Genomic DNA, 18624 nt, shown 5'->3' with positions numbered 1-18624 from the left:
CTTCAAGCGGTTCGTCTTTCCAGTTGCACACACTTTTTCCCGGAAGAGCACACAAGGAGTCGAACTGACGTTTGGCCGAAACGTGAGTGACCTAGAAAAGGGGATCTTCAGTGTGGTTTGAATTATATTGGAACCAAAACTATAGCAAAACTAGTACAATGTTGAGATAAGCAAAGAAAGAAATTCACTTACATTAAATGAACGACTCCAAATGAGGTACGAATTTTCTGGTGATCGCACAGGTGTACTGCATGTAGTTTAGAGACGATGAAACGAAGCTAGCTAAACAACAGAATCCATGGGCTTTCGTCATTGTCGTCCTCTTATCTTCCACATCTTGGTGAAAGTGTCTGTCATGGGCCTCTTCATTACCGCCAGTCTGTTCCACCTGCCCTCCTTACTGTTGGCATCATCTGGGTCGACAGACATGAACTGATCTAGATTTTGGGTAGTTCTTAGGGCTCAATTGAACTCCCCATATGATGGGCAAGAGCCAGGGCCGCGACAAAGCTTGATTATTTCTATGCATCGAGGAGAGAGTGAAGACAAAGTATTGAAAGCATACTGGCAATTTACCTGTACCGGGCCGGAGTGAAAATCGCCGGAGAACCCCCTAATTCGTTCCTGCAGGCAGGCATTACGTACCATCTGATTGAAGTATGTACTGATCACTCTACTAAGCTCAACCTCGCCCAGTAGAATGGATACAGATAAGATAGATAAATGGCCGCGGCTGAGCTGAGATTGCTTCCCCACACCATATCCACTCAATATGAAAATCGTCGTTACAGGTTGTAACGGAAGAGTAGGGCAACGTGTAGTTAAAGCCTCCCTGGAGCGGGGACACAGTGTCTTGGGCGTCGATGTTATCGACCAGTCTCTAGAGCATCAGGAGGCTCATTGGATAAAGAAGGACCCCACCATGTTCAGCTTCAAGAAGGCCGATCTTCGAAATTATGATACAGTCCTTAAACTTCTTGCAGGATATGATGCAGTCATTCACCTCGCTGCTTTTCCTAACCCTGATGATTACATAGTGAAGGCACACAATAGGTGAGTCGTTGCACTACCGCATAGTGAACAAAAAATGAAGCCATAGATGATCAAGCAATGTGGTTATTTCTTGGAACATGTTGCGTGCTTGTGCAGAGTTAGGGATTGATAAAGTCGCTCAAGCCTCCTCTGTCAACGTAATCGGCATGGCGTACTGTCAAAAATCCAGGCTTCATTATTTCCCCATCGACGAACTCCATCCATGCGAAACTGACGAACCATACGGACTTTCTAAAATGTATGTCACATTCCTTCATGCATACGCCTCTAATGTATTTTTTTCAGTATTTGTGAGATGCAAGCAGACGTTATCACCCGTCGATATGAAAGCATGAGAGTGGCCAGCTTGCGATTACATTGGTCAGTTCCCAGCAAATCAAAGGCCAATGTCGTCGACGGAAGAGAAAAGGACCTGTGGGGTTACGTCCAAGAAGATTCGGCCGCTAATGCATTCATGTTGGCCATTGCGGAATCTGACAAATGGACAGGCCACGAGCGCTTCTTCATAGCTGCACCAACTACAGCGGTCGACGTGGAGACATTATCGTTGTTGGAGAAATACTGGCCTCAAGTGCCTATCAAAGAAGGAGTGTCCTTGACTGGTACTCAAGGGCTGTTTGATTGCTCTAAGGCCGCCAAGCTCCTAGGTTGGCACCACGCGGATTAAGATTTTATCAGGAGACAATGTGAAAAGGCAACATTTTTATACATCTTTGATCTCTCAGATTCATGAAGGATGCAAGAAGGTCTGCAACTGAGATAGGAAGAATTATTGTCAAACGATTATAGTGTATCGATGAATAGCTGGCACGTACATAGTCCTCGTAATGATGAAGGACCTCTCGTAGCTGCTTCCTAGATATTTCAGCGCGATATAGAATCTCATCATCCGATTTTTTGCCATCGAAATATTGATTTATACTGCACAACACTGCGTGTGAGAACATGTTCGGATTTCCAGAGACACAGGAGACTCACAGTTCGAATCGCTTTGCGATGGCAGGGTCTTTACCGTCCGACATTGCAGAAAGCCAGCGGCGCTGCATTGGCGTAGCTTTACCAGGGTCATTTATCATACTGGGCGAAAGATGATCTTCTGTAGTATCCCATCCTGATTCCTCTTGGTCATCAACTTCAGAATTATCTTGTTCAGAATCACTGGCCTCCTCCTCCTCGACCAACCTATGCATTGGTTCGTCAATGTCAAAGTTCAACTCGCTTATTTCGCTCTTCCCTGACTCGTTCGACGAAATCCGTCTTGCAAAATTGCGTGCTGACCTCGGGCTAAGAAAGAACGACGGGTTTCTTGTTCTAGAGACGCTATCCCCGTTGTCCGATCCAGACTTTGACCGTTTATGGAATTTAACAGAACCTCCAGATTGCATTATCTTTCTGTCTCTCTCCTCTTTGACACGAAGCTTCAATTCCCGGGTGGCAACCACGCGAATTCGTAAGTGTAGAGTAGTTAGAATATCTCTCTTCAGCATCCAAAGAACTACGTCATGGTACATGGGAATCAACTCCTTTGATTTCACGACCGAGGCGAAAAAGTGGTTGTCTGTTTGCTTTGATGTTGAAGCCGACACTGTTGCAAGGATTTGAGCCAGAGGAGGGATGGCAGGGTGTGGAAATGCGTCATGGAATTCGGTGGATAACTGTGAAAGTCTAGAATTATAATGAGCAATGCATTTGTTTAACAAGAAACTGTTATCCTACGTTGACCCAAACTTGGGCGACAGAGCAAAGGCGGTTTTTAATCCCGCATGAACTACATCCACAACCTTGGCCCTTCGATGAAGTACAAGCCAACGGACAATGGGATATACTTGAGATTCCAGATCCCAGTCTAAAAGGTTTGCCATGTCATAGAGACTGCGTACTGTCAGCTTGTGCCCAATACTAGGTAACAAACCTACACATACGATAACGTTACAGACGCAGTCTCCAGGAACCGAACAAGTCCCTCTGCTAATGTCTTGTCGTCCGCATTTCCATGAGGACCGTTAAGTATTTGATGTGGATCCATTTCATTGTCGATATCCAAAAGCAACAAAGTCTTCCATGGTGCCATGGTAGGCAGTTTCCACCCGAGATTCATGTGTTCGCCCCAAGTCAATGTTGGGTCATCATCATAGGGATCAATACTGTCTGCGTCTTGATCGTCTTGGCTATGTAAGAGACTGTCAAGATAGGGTGGGAGTTGGAGCTCGAGGGGAAGGTAATTGATAGTAACGTAGGCCATAGAGGAAGATTTTATAGCTTCAAATATCGTCTTCATGGCGGGGGCGATTGATGAAATTTCGAGAGCACTGGCGGAATACTTCGAATATGGTTCTCCTGGCAAAATTTATTAAATTTTAAATTGTTAACCATGACTGTGGGCGGTCACCGTTTGTAATGCAGGTCTCTTTAAGGGATAACAGTACATCGCACTCTTCTTCTACAAAATTGGATAAAACTTGTTCTTGGTATAAAACGGCTGTAAGAGTGAAAGCGATTTGTTCGTATAGGGTGTTGAAATATTTTGCTAAATTTCCGGACGCGGACGAGGAAGGATCAGGGAGGTCGAGTACCAGCACTAAATGGAATGTATGGAGCCATGGAGCCTTGCCTGAAGATGGCGGCTCAGAACCAGTTAATTCTGGGCTTAGTGAGGTGGAATTCTCTGCAATATGAGGCGAAGAAGAGCTATCCAGATCCCGCTCCTCGCGCCCTCTAGAACCAGGCTTGATTTTCTCCGGTTTGAAGGACCAACGAGTATCGGAATCCGCGCAGACGGGATGTCCTATGAATGCAAGATCATCTACCACCAGTTCAAACTTCTGGTGACACATTGCCTTGTGTGGGCATAGTACATTTGCAAGGAACTCTCCTGAATATCCCAACACATGGTCATATTCGTCTGGCGATGAAACTTTGTCAAAGCTATATGCCATATCCCGTGAAGGAGATGCCCGACCGGATTCATGCGAATACGAGAGGGATCTATCTCGGAGGGCGTTTGGTCGTTCCCAACGATATTCTGGGTCGTGAGCGTAGTCTTTGGGTGGCAAAACTTCGGCTCTCTCCAACGCGTCTTGTGAATGGGATGCTTTCCATGGGTTGTCAAGTTGAGATAATGAAAGCTTTGGGTCCGGGCGCGAGCGGCTGAGTCGAGGAGATGACTGAGGCGATTCGGGCCATCGGAAGACGAGATTTGAGCCTTTGGCGGAGTTGGTAACAAGTAGAAGGGCAAGTAATGTCTCCGCCATGTTCCTGTTTGGATGGAAAAGTAGTATAAAGAAATTCGATCCCCGACTACAAACCTTTAATTTGACATCCTCGGGCTATCAGGCACTGGAATTTAGGTACAGAGTTGAATGGATTGTCATGAAGAGATGGTATGTTTTAGGTATTGTCGGTTTATCATGGGTATTAAATGATAAATTGTGATCGCGGCAACAGTCATGTCTTGGAAAAATAACTCTTTCAACTCTTTCACCCATACTCAGCCATGTCCACCATTTCTACAATCTCACTCCTGGTGATAAACCCCAATTCATCCGCTTCTGTTACTGCAGGTCTCCGTGAAGTGCTCATACCTCCTCCTGGTGTCCATCTTCAGTTTTATACTGGCCCAAGTAATGCACCACCGTCGATCAACGATACAACCACCGGCGTTCTCAGTGCAGCAGCCTGCTTTGCAGATATTCAAGACAAGGGTTTAATTGAAAGATATGACGGTTTCCTCGTTTGTTGTTGTAGGTCCAATCCTCGATTATTTCGAACCCCTATAAAAACATTGATCTCAGTCTCTAACCATCCTTTGACCCATCTTCTACGCGAAAACACAAGGAAACCTGCTATCAACATCTTGGAAGCAGCTGTTTCTCAGTCTCTTTTAATTGGCCAGCGATTCGGAATTATCACCACGGGAACTGGGTACAAATACATCTACTATAACGACGTGCACAACTTTATTGGAGCATCATCCGAGAGGTTCGCAGGGCTGGTGACCACTGGCCTAGGAGTTGTTGAGTTGAGAGAAGGAGATCGTCAGCATATCGAAGCAAAGATTAAAGAAGGAAGCGTTAAAATCGCTCAAAAGGGAGCGGATGTCATTATTTTAGGATGTGCAGGTAATGGGTGAGGTTATATCAGTAATACAGACACTGATCAAAATGTTTGGTAGGTATGGCTGGTATGGAGGATTTGGTGCAGCAAGGTGTCGTCGAGGTAGGGCTAGAGCCAGTTCGTGTGGTGGATGGTGCCAAGGCAGGAGTACAAATTCTAGCGGGTTTGGCCAGATTGGCTACATGAGAGGGATTGGGCGTTGATTTAAATAAAGTGTGTCGAAGAAAATCAACGGAATGAGAAATGTATAAAACGTTATATCCTGACGAGACACAAAAAATTGGTAAGGGACAAAAACATGTCAATCACACTTTGATTTCGGTAGGCTTTTTCTGTCACAATTCATTAGAGCGATACTCATCTTGGATTGATTAAAGGACCTACATAACTAACAGCATCGAAATTATAATTGATATTAGCTTTGGCAAGTTTTTGCTTGCGCTCTTCCTGTCGCTTCAAAAGTCGTTTTGACGCTTTAGCCTGCTCAGATTGAGTGCGAGGCTAATCGGACACATGAGAATATTTCAATAGTGTATTGAGAAAGATTTACCTTGTTGTGTTCTGCGCGGGCTACTTGTTCTTTTGGGACAACTCTCCATTTCCTGTTGGCACCGACCCACAACTCAGGGTGAACTTCTCCCTTGGGAATGAGTTTACACCGGAGAATATGGCCCATCAAAAGATAGTTATCCATAGTCTCGGCGACGATTTTGGCGACCGCTAGTGAATCGAATTCAATGAACCCATAGTGCTTCGACTTCCCAGTCTAACATTGGTTCTGTTAAATATAGATATCAAGATGTTGGAAAGTGAAACTGGACCTTTTTGTTGCGAGAAATCCGTAGCCGCGTAACGTTTCCGAATTGCGAGAAGTAGGCCTTGAGCTGATCTTCATAGAATCCATGGGGCAGACGACCGAGGAACAGGACACCGGTGTCTTCAATCTGTAAACGGGCTAAGTAGATTATCACTGCGAAGGAGAATAACATACCGGCTGTTTCTTGGCCTTCTCCAACTTGCGTTTGACAGATGCATCGTCCTTTGCAACGGTGGGCAGCTTCGCTACATCAAACGCGGATGGTTCATCGTCCATGGCATCCTCTTCGTCAGAGGAGTCATCGTCGTCCGTTGAAAATCCGTGCAGGTCAGATTCGTTATTTGATTCTTCAAGCTCAGCCTCTTCGGGTTCTTCTTCCTCATCTGATTCGGGCTCGGGAACAGCAACCTTTGAGGTCTTAGATTTGGGTTTGGAGGCTTCTGGTTTGCGAGGCCGTGAAATGGAAGTAGAGATGGGTTCTGAAGACTTGGATTTTTTAGTACCCTTGATTTTTTGAGCGGCCGGAGGATCAGAAGATGGAGGAGCAGGCGCAACGGCTTTCCCGCCTTTTGGTTTTTTAGCAATTTCTGCTGTCTTTTCTTCGGCATCAGAAGCTGCTACATGCTTTCCCACCTCTTTCGCAGTGTACTTCTTCTTTTTGTCGGCCTTTTCCTTGGCTGGTTTCTCTGCTACCAGGTCAACAATCATTTCTTGATCCTCTGAGGTTTGGGGTGCTGTGGAGGGCTTTTTCTCTCGAACATCGTCCTTCTTGACCTTCTTGAATACAGTAACAGGTTCAGTCTCCTCTGGTTTGCTCTCAGCATGCTCGACCTCCTTCTTTCTCTTCAGAGATTTTGAGGGCTTTGAGGATGATTCTGCAGCAGGCACCGCTGCGACTGGGGCCTTCTCCGCAGACTTGTGCGCGGATTTTTTGGTACTTTTATTGGTAGCTGGCATCGTGTAGAACGAGTAAGAAAGGAAAATGGATGTCGAGGGAATCGAAGGCCGGGTGGTAGATTGTTGGGTGGACTAAACAGATCCAGAAATGAAATTTCTGAAAAAGTCGAAGTCGCTGATCAACAAGTCATAACAATCCCTTTGAAATGATACCACACTTCTCCAATCCTCATTTCCTCCCGAAAGCCTTTGAAACCGTTTCTCGAGCAGAATTATATTGCGATGACGATGCAGACATCTCTCATACGTGCAGTGAATCAGAAGTTTCCAGATTAAATCAGCTCCTCGCGCAAACTATCGAAATCATACATTATACACCCAAGTCTCATTCGGACCATGCCAGTGAAAGAAAGAAAAAACGCAGAAAGCTGGAATATGCTGCCAAAGTTGAAGGGGTCATTAACATTGAACTGGATGAACAACCTTGTGCGTGAATACTTCCATTCGCAGACTATGGCTCATTTATCATTAGTGTTCCGGCTTGTTTCGTCCACTTTACCACCTTTGCCCGTCTCTCTTCTTCCCCCACCACCGCCACCGCCAATGTATGAATATATCTGTCAAATCCATGCCTATAACTAAATCATTGACTAGAACTCGAGAGCCTGAACCTGAAGATACTGAAATTCAAGCTGCTATTCGCCGAGAACGCGCTCAGATCGCGTCTATTGACGGGGAGACAATTCTTCGACAGTCGAAACCCACTCAGGTAGTCCGGGGAGCACTTTGATCATAATTGTATATATAAATACTGATTATATTCCAGAGCACGTCGACCTTCGATTTTCATTTGAATTTGCGCACGAAACTTGAAAATCCGAATCCACCCATCATGATCATCCGAACTACACAGTTACCGAGAAAGACACGACCTCCTGTTGAATCCTCTAAACTTTTGATGTATCCCTATAAATCCGATATCTCTACGTTGGTTGTCGAAGCCATCAAACCAGGAAAGGATTTCCAAACTGTTGATGCAGAGACATCGCAGGCAGAGGTATCGTTGACTCATCGACGAAGTAGGAGAAGACATAAAGCGAACTCCCAGAATAGAAAGCATCCTGTGCCGCAGTTTTGGCGACCGAGTTCTTCACTAGAAGGGAAGTGCAGAGGATACGCGTATGGATATCCAAGCTACATAGCTGCCGCGACAGGTTCTATGAAAGAAAAATATTCAAGAGATCGTATGAAGACTGGGGTTCATATAGATGGTGTCTAATGTGTATATTAGCCGCAAATGTATAGTTATTTTGTGTACTTTTGAGGTGCCACCGTGCCATTGGGCGCTTGAGGCCAACTTGAGGCACCTGTGCATCAATTGTTGAATTGAGATGGGCGAACCAAATAGTGACGAGCGAACTGAAGTGTCGTAATTTATTGAGCTGCTTCAACAATTTGTTGTTCAACGTTGCCGGCGACAATTAGTATCGCCGCTCGTTCTCTACGCCGGACCTCAACAGAATTAATCTAGGCTGGACATACACTAAGAAAAAGAGTTTGAACACGATTCCCAGAGGCCACGTTCCGAAAACCAACATAAGCATGACTTCGACGCCTCCACGCTCAAATCTGTTCCCGATACCTGGTGCAATGCCACGACTGCCGTCTCCATCAGGGTCTAGAAATAGAGGATCTATTGGCTCGACGTTTTCTTTTGGCCCTCAAAATCTAGTTTATTCATATCTCGACGCAAACTCGAGTACAATGTCCAATACTTCAGCTGCTTTGGATCCCAATCGTTCAACAATGACGGCCTCTCCTCAAAGATCTCCTAAGAAACACAGAAAAGGGAAATCAAGTACAACAAAGCATCCTCTTGCCAACGATACAACAGACGTCTTCGCGGATTCTGAGGACGACGGAGACGATGAAAGCGAGCACGAGTGGGGGATGGTAGATCGCATGCGTTTGTGGCGACACGACGCGTTAATGCAGCATCTTTATGATACGGCAGCATTTTGGGGTGATAAGATCCTTAGTTGGACAAGTAAGTCGCGTGTATCATGTCGAAGTACTGTCACCTAAACGAGCGTCGTTTCCTTCTAGATGACGCCAATGACGCCTTTTGGCTTGCCCAAACTTATTTTATGACCAACCAGTACTCTCGGGCGGAACGACTGCTTACACGGCCTTTTCCTCTAACCTCTTCCAAAATACCCCAGGTGCCAACAGCCACAAATGGCCATGCTCCTCAATACCAATCGACTACGAAAGGGAAAGGTCGCGAATATGATGCATCTCAACTGATGTTATCGATGCCCCGTCTGCCTATGGGTGCAGGTGGTATGATTGAGCTCCCGGAGGAGATGCAGGACAAGGTGTCACGTCTCGTCGATATGAGTGTTGCATGCAGATACCTTGCAGCGTTGTGCCAGGTTAATTATTGTATATTTCAATTTTCTCATTTTCTCATTTACCAACGCCTACATATAGGTTAGGCAGGGCCACTGGACTGATGCGTCGGAGATGTTGGGACAAGCCAATCCATTTAATGGGACAGGTGTGTACTCTTCATCTTCTTTTTAGCTGAACAATCTCATCTCGCATTAGGCGCTCGGGGACCAGAAGTACGGAACGTAGATGGGGGTATAAAGGTAGTTCCCTTTCTATGCCTTTTATGCGCGGGCCGCTTACCTTGGTTTAAATGCGTCTTTCGAAGGTCGAGGCATCTATGTGCCATTTGAGAGGCGTTCTGAATCTGAAACTCAACCGCGGGGAACAAGCAAAACAGTGTTTTATGGAGGCACTGGCTTTAGATGTTAAATGCTACGATTCATTCGAACAGCTGGTGTCGAGTGAAATGATGACTCCAGATGAAGGTGATTTTGTTTTGTCGTCGTCCAAACGAGAAAAAAAGACTGAATACCGTGTTATAGAGTGGGAATTTGTTCAAGGTCTCGCATACGCTGCTCAAACTCCAGAAGACGCCCAATTCGTCCAATTGATATACACAACACGTCTCAGAAAATACAAGCACCAAGCTGAACACGCTCTAACGAGGTCCCGATTGGTAGAGGAATACGGCTTAGGGGACAATCCTGATGTCCTATTCAGTTTTGCTGATGCACTCTATACAAGCTTTCGTTGGGCCGATTGCTTTACGATGACAACAAGGTAAGTTCACAATGATCGGTCGTCTAGAATGACATTTTTGAACATTGAATAGGATCCTTGGACTCGTAAATATTCATAAACCGACAATGCCACTGCACATTGCCAGCATGTACCATCTGTCTCATCTACATTCCAAATTATTTATCCTTGCCCATGAAATGGTTGACCGGGAGCCAGAGAACGCACTTAGTTGGTACGCTGTGGGAATTTGGTACCTGGGCTGCGCCAAATGGGCGGAGGCTAGACAATACCTAAGGTGGGTTTTTCTACCGTTCAGGGGATTTCTGGGTTTGACCTTGGATTCGTTTTCCGTGTCATTTAAAGCAAGACGTCACTTATGGACCCTCGCTTTGCTCCAGCTTGGATAGCATTTGGCCACACGTTTGCCCTTGAAGGCGAACATGACCATGCTGTTACAGCCTATTCAACGTGCGCTCGAATGTTCACAGGGTACGTTATTCTAAACTTTGATTTATGACTCATGGGTTTCAATTACTGAGGTGTCATCTCAGGTCCCACTTGCCCCTTTTGTTTGTCGGGATGGAGCACATCATGCTGTCAAACTATGCATTGGCTGATGAAGCTCTGGAAGCTGCATATTCAATGTGCGATGGCGATCCATTGTTGATGAACGAACGAGCTGTAATGGCATATAATCATGGAGAGTAAGTCATGTGGATTAAAATTATATGGACGTCCTTAAAGTATATTGACATTACCTGCGTAGATATGGAAAGGCTGCTCATTTATTTCAGCAAGCCTTGGATCTTGCAGATATCACTCAGACATCTCAAAAAGCATGGGCTACGACCTTTTTGAATTTGGGGACGTGCTATCGCAAACTAAAGTATGGCGCCCTCTTATTTTCAAAGATACAATCATGTTCATGGAGATTAACAGACGTCTTGAAGACGCTCGTGGTGCCTACCAAAAAGTCCTCGAGCTTGATGCTCGCAATGCCATCGCTTTGGGCTTTCTCGGGATAGTTTACCATTTGCAGAACGACCTGGAAAAAGCGATCGTCAAATACCATGAGGTGTGTAAATATAGACTTGGATGACTGACTGAATGGACCTGCTGACGAAGTTTCCGTATACCCAGGCCTTGAGTGTTGATCCTATTAACCCCCAGATATTAGAACTCCTTAACATAGCGCTCGATTCTTCCGCGGTCCCTATTCCTTCCAAAGAAGCTACCGAGGCCGAATTTGTAACTGCAGTGAAAGCTCTGAAACTCAAGTACAGCCGCATTATGAACAAAGGAAAGGAACGGGCAGTGGGTGGCGGAGGTGACGCTATGACAATCGGATAGTTACAGTAAAATGCACTAGACGTAAGTTTGTTACATCACTACATACTATCAACGATCTTCGGACATATATTGCAAGTTGATTGCTTAATGGGAACAAGAAACGTCGGACTTCATTAATATCACTGCGTTCTATTTATAATTTTTTAAAACTCCACAGCGTCTATTATATAGTAAATGTTTTGCAGGTCTTATAGTACATGGATGACAAGTTGTGGAAAGAAAGCACGTCGTTAAAATAGCAAAGATATCATACAAAGCAGTCATTAAGCAGTTGAGGGTCCCGCAGTATAGTTTGCGGGTCCTGTTATTTCGCAAAGATTAGAGACAATTTCTTGTATACAAAACCAGCAGTTGCTCACCTTTTGTGCCTTTTACGAAGCCATCCTGATCTTCGTTTGAAAGATCTTCTAACGAGCGTCCCATGGTTTCGGGAAGGAGGAGCGTAGAGAAAATACCCGTCAACATGAAGAACGCAAATATCTCCAAACTTTTTTTAAAAAAATAGATCAGCAATCAGATGACTGGCGAGGTTGGAGTAGTAGCTTACATGTGCTGGACGAATTGGTTAGGTCCGCCGATATCTTTAAGTTGACTGAAGCCGACTTGGGCGACGATGGCGCCAAGCTTGCCGCTGGCTGCAGAAATACCGTGGGCAGTTGAGCGGTAACGTGTAGGGAAAATTTCTCCTGGAATGACGAAGGTTGTAGTGTTGGGCCCGAAATTCTGGAAGAAATTGGCAAGGCAGTAGAGGAAGACGAAGGCTTTCCTTGTAGACTCCGTCTCCGTAAGTTTGTCGTATCCGAATCCTAAAAAATCCAATAAGATTTAAAAAAATGACAAACAGCATCGCAACATACCCATGATGACGAATAAGATGGTGAGGAGAATAAAGCCCATGAGTTGGATGGGTTTGCGGCCCCAGGAGTCAATGAAGAGGAAGGAGACCCAGTATCCAGGAATAAGTCCAGCGGCGGAAAGAATCAAGTTTCCAATGCAAATATTGGACAAGTTATCGTATACTCCACGAACGCCGGTAGTAACTGGTGTACCGAATCCAATGGCTTGCAAAATGATACCGGAATTGAGTCCCAAGCCGTAGAATGCAATCTGCAATAGAAGGATGATCAGTGGGCGCTAAAACCTGAGAGAAGATAGAATACGCACATCCAAGGCAAACCATGAGTAAGCAGTACCGAAGATGATTTTGAAGTTCTTAAGCTGTCCAAAGTGCTCGCGGAAGTCGGCCCAGCTGGCTTTGGGTGCTTCGATGCGCTGGACCAAGAGATCTTTGTCGACATTGTCCTTGTGGTTCGTAAGGACTGTCTTAATGTCTTGGGTAGCCTGGTCAATGTTGCGTTCGATATCCATGGTGAAACGGGGTGTCTCAGGGATGGTGAGACGGAAGTAGAGGGCAACAACACCAGGAACGACGCCGAGACCAATAAGGAGGCGCCACATCTGGTCGACGGACCCCAATGAAGTTATTGATGCTTCAGCAAGGATAGCATTTTTGTACGCGACAGTGATGATAAATGCAACGAGAGCAGCGGCTAAGAAACGGTGACATTAGTGCTGATAATGAACTGGGATATGAGGCACTCACTGAAGTTTCCCCAGCCTTGCGAGGCAAAGACAGCGGTCATCATGCGCCCTCTTATCTTGGTAGATGCAAACTCTGAAGAGATCACAGCACTCAAAGGATAATCTCCACCAATTCCGACACCCATCTAACGAAGTTGTGAGCGAGAAATAGAGATAGTAGTGTTTCGATAAAGAAAACGCACAATAAAACGCCAAACAATCAAAACACCAATAATCTTGACAGCATGGGCTTCACCAGATAGAGCTTGAGCGAATGTCGACACGATGATGATCATCAATTCAACACCATCTTAAAAATAAATGTTGGAAAGGGACAATGAATCAGGAAAATGAAAACCTACACATCCTCTTACGACCAACAACATCTGCCAACCATCCGAAAAGAAGTTGGCCGACAAGCGTACCGACTGGGGTAGCGACCTTCACACCGAGGTCCTGGGACTTATTGAGTCTTTGACCTGTACGAACGGTTAGGTTCTGGGAAACCATAGGTTCTGTATATCGATCGCTGGCTCACCTTGACCGTAGACATAACCTAACATCGTTGACGCGATGTTAATCGCAAAGATGTCATAGGCATCAGTGAAGAAACCAACGCCAGCGACAATGCAAACTTTGGCGTGGAACCACCTAATTTAGTACCAGGTGTTAGCTATCGCCAGACACACTGATGCGATCCAGACATACGAAAATTTGGCATTGTCGATCTCGGCCAGGGCGACACGACGGCGCTCATCTAGAACATGAACTGCGCCGCCAGCTGTGGTCGCAACCTTCTCGTTCGAGTTATTACTCGAAGACTTTTCGTGGAAGCTGGCCATTCGGAAGGGAGGTAACAAGGCAGCGGGGAAGGGGGAGAGCTTGCACTGGATACACAGGCATCTGCCCCGAGCTATAAAAGCAAAATAATTACTGCCCCTTTTGCGCGGTTTCCAGCCGTTTCCGCGATATACAAACAAAGACGGAGGAGACTGGGACCACGTTCGTTGCTTCAGCCAATCAACGGCGCTAATGGACACATGTTGGTCCCTTCGATAATGCGCCTAAAAATAGTTTGATATTGGTCGTGTGCCCCTGGGAATGAGCATCAACTTTCATAGATAAACAGATCTATCGCAGGCGCTCTTCCGCCTTGGCCTGCATTTTCGGTCGTGTGCAGGATATCCGGCCGAGAAATAGGGTATCATTCTTGGCTGGGAAAAAGCAACCCCAGCCTCCGTCGAGTCCCGCTGAGACCCTTGGCTGCCTTGGAGGCCTTGGCTATCTTCTTTTCCTTGTTTTGTATCCTTAGCACCATTCAGGTGTCGCACGAGCAGTTTTAAAGGCGGAACAGCGTATGAGAACGCTCTGAAGGCGCTCAGCAGCGTAGAGCGCCTTCCAGCCAATTGTTTGGGAATCCCACAGATATTTCTTTAGCTGCTGACCAATGGGGAATATTCCCACAGTGTTCCATTTGAAAATTCAAGGTCCGCTGTCGTCCTTCCCCCTTACCCCACATTCTAGTTACAGGTTATCCTGAGGTTATGGCATGTAATTCGACACGTCTACGGGCATTAGCACTCTACAAAGAACTACATAGACTTGGACGTGATTATCCAGATCCATCGTCTGTTTCCAGTCGCGCAATTTAGAACCCTGTGTGTGTGCTGACCCTGATTATGATCCTCAATCAGGTACGACTTCCATGGCAGGATGCGCAGGCTATTCGAAAGTACGTCGGATAGCACTGCATGATGTTCGTTTATTTATGGTCTGCCATAGAGAATAGGCATCTTACCAATAAAGAAGACATTGAAAACGCTCTCAAAATGGGGGAATACATAAAGAAAGGTGCGAATTTACCTTCCTTAAGCGTAGCAACCTTGCGCTCACCCAGACCACAACCGTCTCCAGAAACTCTGGCGTTATACTCTCTCCGTAAATACAGGCATCTGAGGCGAATGTATCCAGACTCCATGTCGGATCCTCAGTAACACTGTCGTAACAATGACAAGACACGTTCGCCGTTCCGCGTGGGTGCGAAAATGATGTTCCGGACCAAGATCACAATTTTTCAAAAATGCTAGCCCATCGGTCTCCGGATACACTACTGCCCAACCTCCGTCGTCGATCTTCCACGTCTGCCAAATTTTTGCATGAAGTCACAACCATACACCGATGATACCACAGTTTCCGGGATGCGGTGAAAGAGTGGAGAAAGACTATGATAGATGTTGTTTGAACGATGAACAATGCTCCTCCTTAATTACAAGCATACGGCACATATGATTTATTGCTGTCTTCAATAATTATACCACCCCTTCATTGACACCTCGCCTCTTCTTGCGCACCTTGGCTGTCACGCGTTTTAGAGATCGTATAGGCCACTGCAATCGGTACAAGACAGTCGTCTCGATTTCGTCATTTCGCTCCTTGCTTTCATGAAGTCCTACGATAATCCAAATGCTAATGCAAGTTAGAGGAATGGCCACTTCAAAGTAATGGGCCAATGTTCCATAAGAGCCATCCTGCAGATTTGATAGATTCATACCAAAGACCGACTGATTGATTACCGGCTGTCAGTGGTAGCCAAATAATTTCTATGCACCGAAACCTCACCGCAACAAACGACGCCGGGAGAAAAATCATTGTAAGGTAGGATATCTGCTTCATTACTGTAATGGATCAAACAAAAATGCCGAAATGTTTAGATTGACACCTCATCATTATCGACTACTCCTTATGGGGTAGACTTACCAGTCCCATCCCGAAGAGACGCCTCCGACAAACGCTGCATGTCCCTGCTGTCCTGAAAATTCACACTAGCAAAGGCCTAAGATAGACGTGTGTCCGAGAGCAATAGTTAAAATGAGCACTGCAAGGAGGATGACGGCAATCATACCAGGTTTACCACGTTATCCAGCCTCATCTCCTGCATCCGACGATACATGTCCAGGCGCTCTATTTCAGATAGCAATGTATCGCACTCTCGGTTCATGACATCCATGGATTTCTGGAAGTCATCTTGGTCTTTCATCGCAGGGTTTGGGGTATTCCTCAGGAAAAGGACAGATTTTCGGAAGCTCTCCAGGAGTGATGCATAGTGCAGGAGGTAGGCGCGAATGATGTGTAGTTCCCGAGTCAAATGAATGTCGTTCGCTATCAGGACACGGGACTCCTGATTGAACAAGGTTTGTGTGAACAAGTTTCCTTAATGTAAACAAGGGAGGGTGTTACTAACCAGCCAACTTATATGAGAATAGAGAGTTTCCAGAGATTCATCCCACCCGTACAACGGGTACCAGAGCATGCATAACATAACGAGGGTTGGGTCCTGAGACTGGCGGAACAATGACTGCCAATAAACACTTTCTCCAGCATATCGTACACGGGAGTGTAAATACCGTGCACTCGTGCTTTTCCATTCAGAGGTTGGGTGATAAGAAATTACAGTGCTGCCGTCCTTCCTGCGAACCATGTGGAGAGAAATAAGATCCAAAAGAAGTATCTTATCACCTATGGATAGAAACAATATCAGTTGTATAAGGCGTGCCAAATCGGAAGATACGATTCACAGGACTTCAAAATGAGAGGTGCCTGTGTGTTAATAGTAGTTTGCCCAGGCCGTGACATAATTTGGGAAAAAAACTGGCCACCAAGCATAGGTGTATTGGGCGCTGTAACAGGGTTGGGCATTGATCTAAGAAATGTAAGTATTAACGTTATGTCTATGCTGGTCGTGTCAGTATTAAAGGAGATTGTTTGGAACTTGAAGGGCGACTGACGATCACTGTCATTTTCAATGACATTCTCCTGATATCGGGAAGGGATCCAGTTTAGGGAAGAAGAGAAGAAGAAGGGTTCAATGTTGTACCTGTGGAACGTGTGTCGTGGTGAGATATAGATATATTGAAAGAAGAATATTTGCGAGCCACACTAACGTAGTCCCTAGCATCTGTAAAACAGCACCCGAGATGTTTTCAACAAATATCAGACGCACTCTATTTCTATCGACGCGTTTTCTTTCCTTAAAAGAAACGAAACGTGTCAGTACACACTGGCTGGTCGCAAGAAATGAACCTCACTGTCATCATTTTCCAAAATTCCTCCTCCTTTTCATGTTCCACCGTATGGTGACCTGGCTGCGAGAAATGTCCATCCGACCCGACATCAATATGATATAGCACACAACGACGGTCCGACGGTTTGTCAATAACACCAGCGATCCCGCTTCTCACAAGACGATAATGGGTCCAATTCGGGTATAAGAGCTCGGGGTATCGTCTCCAGTCCTGATCTCGGGAGTCATTCTCAGGATTGGCAGTCCCCTTCCTCTTGCTGTGCTCCGGTGGAACGATCGGAAAAGGTGCGTCGTCATCGACCAAATCGAACCATGGCCAAGGTCCTGATGGGGCTGCATGCCTATGAGCCGCGTGGGGGATCGTTGGAGGTAAAGAATGTTTTCCTGGAGGTACGTCTTGCAGGTATACCGTATTTTGCATCCTGGAAGGTAAGTGATTATTGGTACCGACCGGGCAGTTATATAGTTGCTTAACGGAACGAGTTGGAGCCATTTTGGAGCATGAAGATGTGCTAAAGATGTCCGCGGAGGGCGCAAATTAATTGTTGGCGCTGCTGCACTAAAAAGACTTTAAGGAAGGAAAAGACGTTTCGTCATGACTGGAAACAACACAAAAGAATCCATCTCGGAGAGACAACCCAGACTCCACTTCGGAAGTGGTACCAGATCTATACATGAGGAAAACAAATTTTGAAAAACAGGCGCTCAATTGCTCTTCATGATCAACACCAAGTTCGAGAAGTACCCAATGACAGACAGACAGAAACACATTTGAAAGGCATAAAGGAGTCCAGTCATCCTCAAAAAGAATATATAGGTTGTATACTCAAGTATTTTAGGATATTGAGTAGAATCGGTGAAGTAATGAACTTGAAACGGCGCTCATGGACGGAGTAGTTGGAGTTCAAGTTGGAGAACATGGCAGAACTTGACAGGAAGCCCGGATCAGCGCAAGATATCTGAAGCGATCACATGACCGTCATCGATTGAGTCAATTTGAAATTGGGCATTCGCTCACAAAAAATATATTTCCCTCCCTTCTCTGCACTCCTCTGGCCACGACGTGCTCAATGATATACTAGTTCCTGTTCGTTGGTCTCTCCTACCTTATTGTTCTGTTTAGGATCTCTCTTGCTCATATCTGGAACGCTTGTTGCTCTTGGCTATATTTCATCTGCCTGAGAGGCGGGGAGGACACGATACAACCGAGGTGTTTTCGTCCGTTTTCTGTCTTCCATGGCACCTCAGCTTTGCGGTCTTGGGAGAATCCCCTTCTATTGACACAGGGTTCATGCGGATCTCGGCGACATACCCAAGCCACCGCCTCTTGTATCGGTGCTAAACTTCCACTCTCGAGGCGACGTGAACATCCATTGTCAGCTGATTCCTGAAAGCTTAGCCATCGACTATCAGACTACACGCCTGCATTTCTAGAATACTGACTCTGCCGTTTAGCATGTCACCAACTTTGACACTAATGGACGAATAAAATTTAGTCGGTGGTCTATTAACCAGATATGATATGGTGGTGGCCAAAAAGAAGATAAACGAAAGCAAAAGATTATTTACAGGTGTGTGGATATAGTGTGCTCGATTC

The 18624-nt window shown here is 45.7% G+C and overlaps 7 protein-coding genes across 7 annotated transcripts; 3 read left to right on the top strand and 4 right to left on the bottom strand.

Moving 5' to 3' along the window:
• Window positions 1-772: 772 nt before the first annotated feature.
• On the top strand, window positions 773-1720 carry JR316_0006094 (dTDP-6-deoxy-L-talose 4-dehydrogenase (NAD(+)); the record flags this gene model as incomplete). The annotated part of the gene is made up of 3 exons (XM_047891843.1): window positions 773-1053; window positions 1109-1291; window positions 1339-1720. The coding sequence occupies 3 exons, from the start codon at window positions 773-775 to the stop codon at window positions 1718-1720; spliced, it is 846 nt and encodes a 281-aa protein (XP_047749192.1).
• A 60-nt stretch (window positions 1721-1780) lies between these two features.
• JR316_0006093 (Nitrogen permease regulator 3-like protein) lies at window positions 1781-4304 on the bottom strand (the record flags this gene model as incomplete). The annotated part of the gene is made up of 6 exons (XM_047891842.1): window positions 1781-1807; window positions 1869-1974; window positions 2032-2718; window positions 2770-2925; window positions 2976-3390; window positions 3443-4304. 6 exons carry the CDS (start codon window positions 4302-4304, stop codon window positions 1781-1783), a joined length of 2253 nt encoding a protein of 750 aa, XP_047749191.1.
• A 242-nt stretch (window positions 4305-4546) lies between these two features.
• Window positions 4547-5352, top strand: JR316_0006092 (uncharacterized protein; the record flags this gene model as incomplete). The annotated part of the gene is made up of 3 exons (XM_047891841.1): window positions 4547-4793; window positions 4845-5171; window positions 5225-5352. The coding sequence occupies 3 exons, from the start codon at window positions 4547-4549 to the stop codon at window positions 5350-5352; spliced, it is 702 nt and encodes a 233-aa protein (XP_047749190.1).
• Window positions 5353-5471: 119 nt separating this feature from the next.
• Window positions 5472-6940, bottom strand: JR316_0006091 (putative RNA-binding protein; the record flags this gene model as incomplete). The annotated part of the gene is made up of 5 exons (XM_047891840.1): window positions 5472-5498; window positions 5551-5667; window positions 5717-5932; window positions 5988-6110; window positions 6158-6940. 5 exons carry the CDS (start codon window positions 6938-6940, stop codon window positions 5472-5474), a joined length of 1266 nt encoding a protein of 421 aa, XP_047749189.1.
• Window positions 6941-7086: 146 nt separating this feature from the next.
• On the top strand, window positions 7087-11365 carry JR316_0006090 (Anaphase-promoting complex subunit cut9; the record flags this gene model as incomplete). Its single annotated transcript, XM_047891839.1, has 16 exons — window positions 7087-7366; window positions 7413-7485; window positions 7535-7649; window positions 7707-8151; window positions 8412-8927; window positions 8987-9315; window positions 9374-9440; window positions 9491-9534; window positions 9600-9759; window positions 9817-10054; window positions 10107-10310; window positions 10379-10504; window positions 10567-10719; window positions 10782-10901; window positions 10955-11090; window positions 11156-11365. The coding sequence occupies 16 exons, from the start codon at window positions 7087-7089 to the stop codon at window positions 11363-11365; spliced, it is 3216 nt and encodes a 1071-aa protein (XP_047749188.1).
• Window positions 11366-11628: 263 nt separating this feature from the next.
• JR316_0006089 (Repressible high-affinity phosphate permease) lies at window positions 11629-13788 on the bottom strand (the record flags this gene model as incomplete). Its single annotated transcript, XM_047891838.1, has 10 exons — window positions 11629-11666; window positions 11725-11852; window positions 11913-12171; window positions 12223-12472; window positions 12530-12915; window positions 12969-13092; window positions 13150-13256; window positions 13309-13425; window positions 13485-13597; window positions 13655-13788. The coding sequence occupies 10 exons, from the start codon at window positions 13786-13788 to the stop codon at window positions 11629-11631; spliced, it is 1656 nt and encodes a 551-aa protein (XP_047749187.1).
• A 1467-nt stretch (window positions 13789-15255) lies between these two features.
• On the bottom strand, window positions 15256-17520 carry JR316_0006088 (uncharacterized protein; the record flags this gene model as incomplete). The annotated part of the gene is made up of 8 exons (XM_047891837.1): window positions 15256-15395; window positions 15704-15779; window positions 15849-16124; window positions 16188-16462; window positions 16522-16674; window positions 16732-16820; window positions 16888-16973; window positions 17032-17520. 8 exons carry the CDS (start codon window positions 17518-17520, stop codon window positions 15256-15258), a joined length of 1584 nt encoding a protein of 527 aa, XP_047749186.1.
• Between the last annotated feature and the right edge of the window lie 1104 nt (window positions 17521-18624).

Source organism: Psilocybe cubensis, chromosome 5, assembly GCF_017499595.1.
Source record: "Psilocybe cubensis strain MGC-MH-2018 chromosome 5, whole genome shotgun sequence".
Taxonomy (NCBI): domain Eukaryota; kingdom Fungi; phylum Basidiomycota; class Agaricomycetes; order Agaricales; family Agrocybaceae; genus Psilocybe; species Psilocybe cubensis.
Note: the sequence above shows the minus strand (reverse complement) of the source record. Positions and strands in the feature narration are given on the sequence as shown.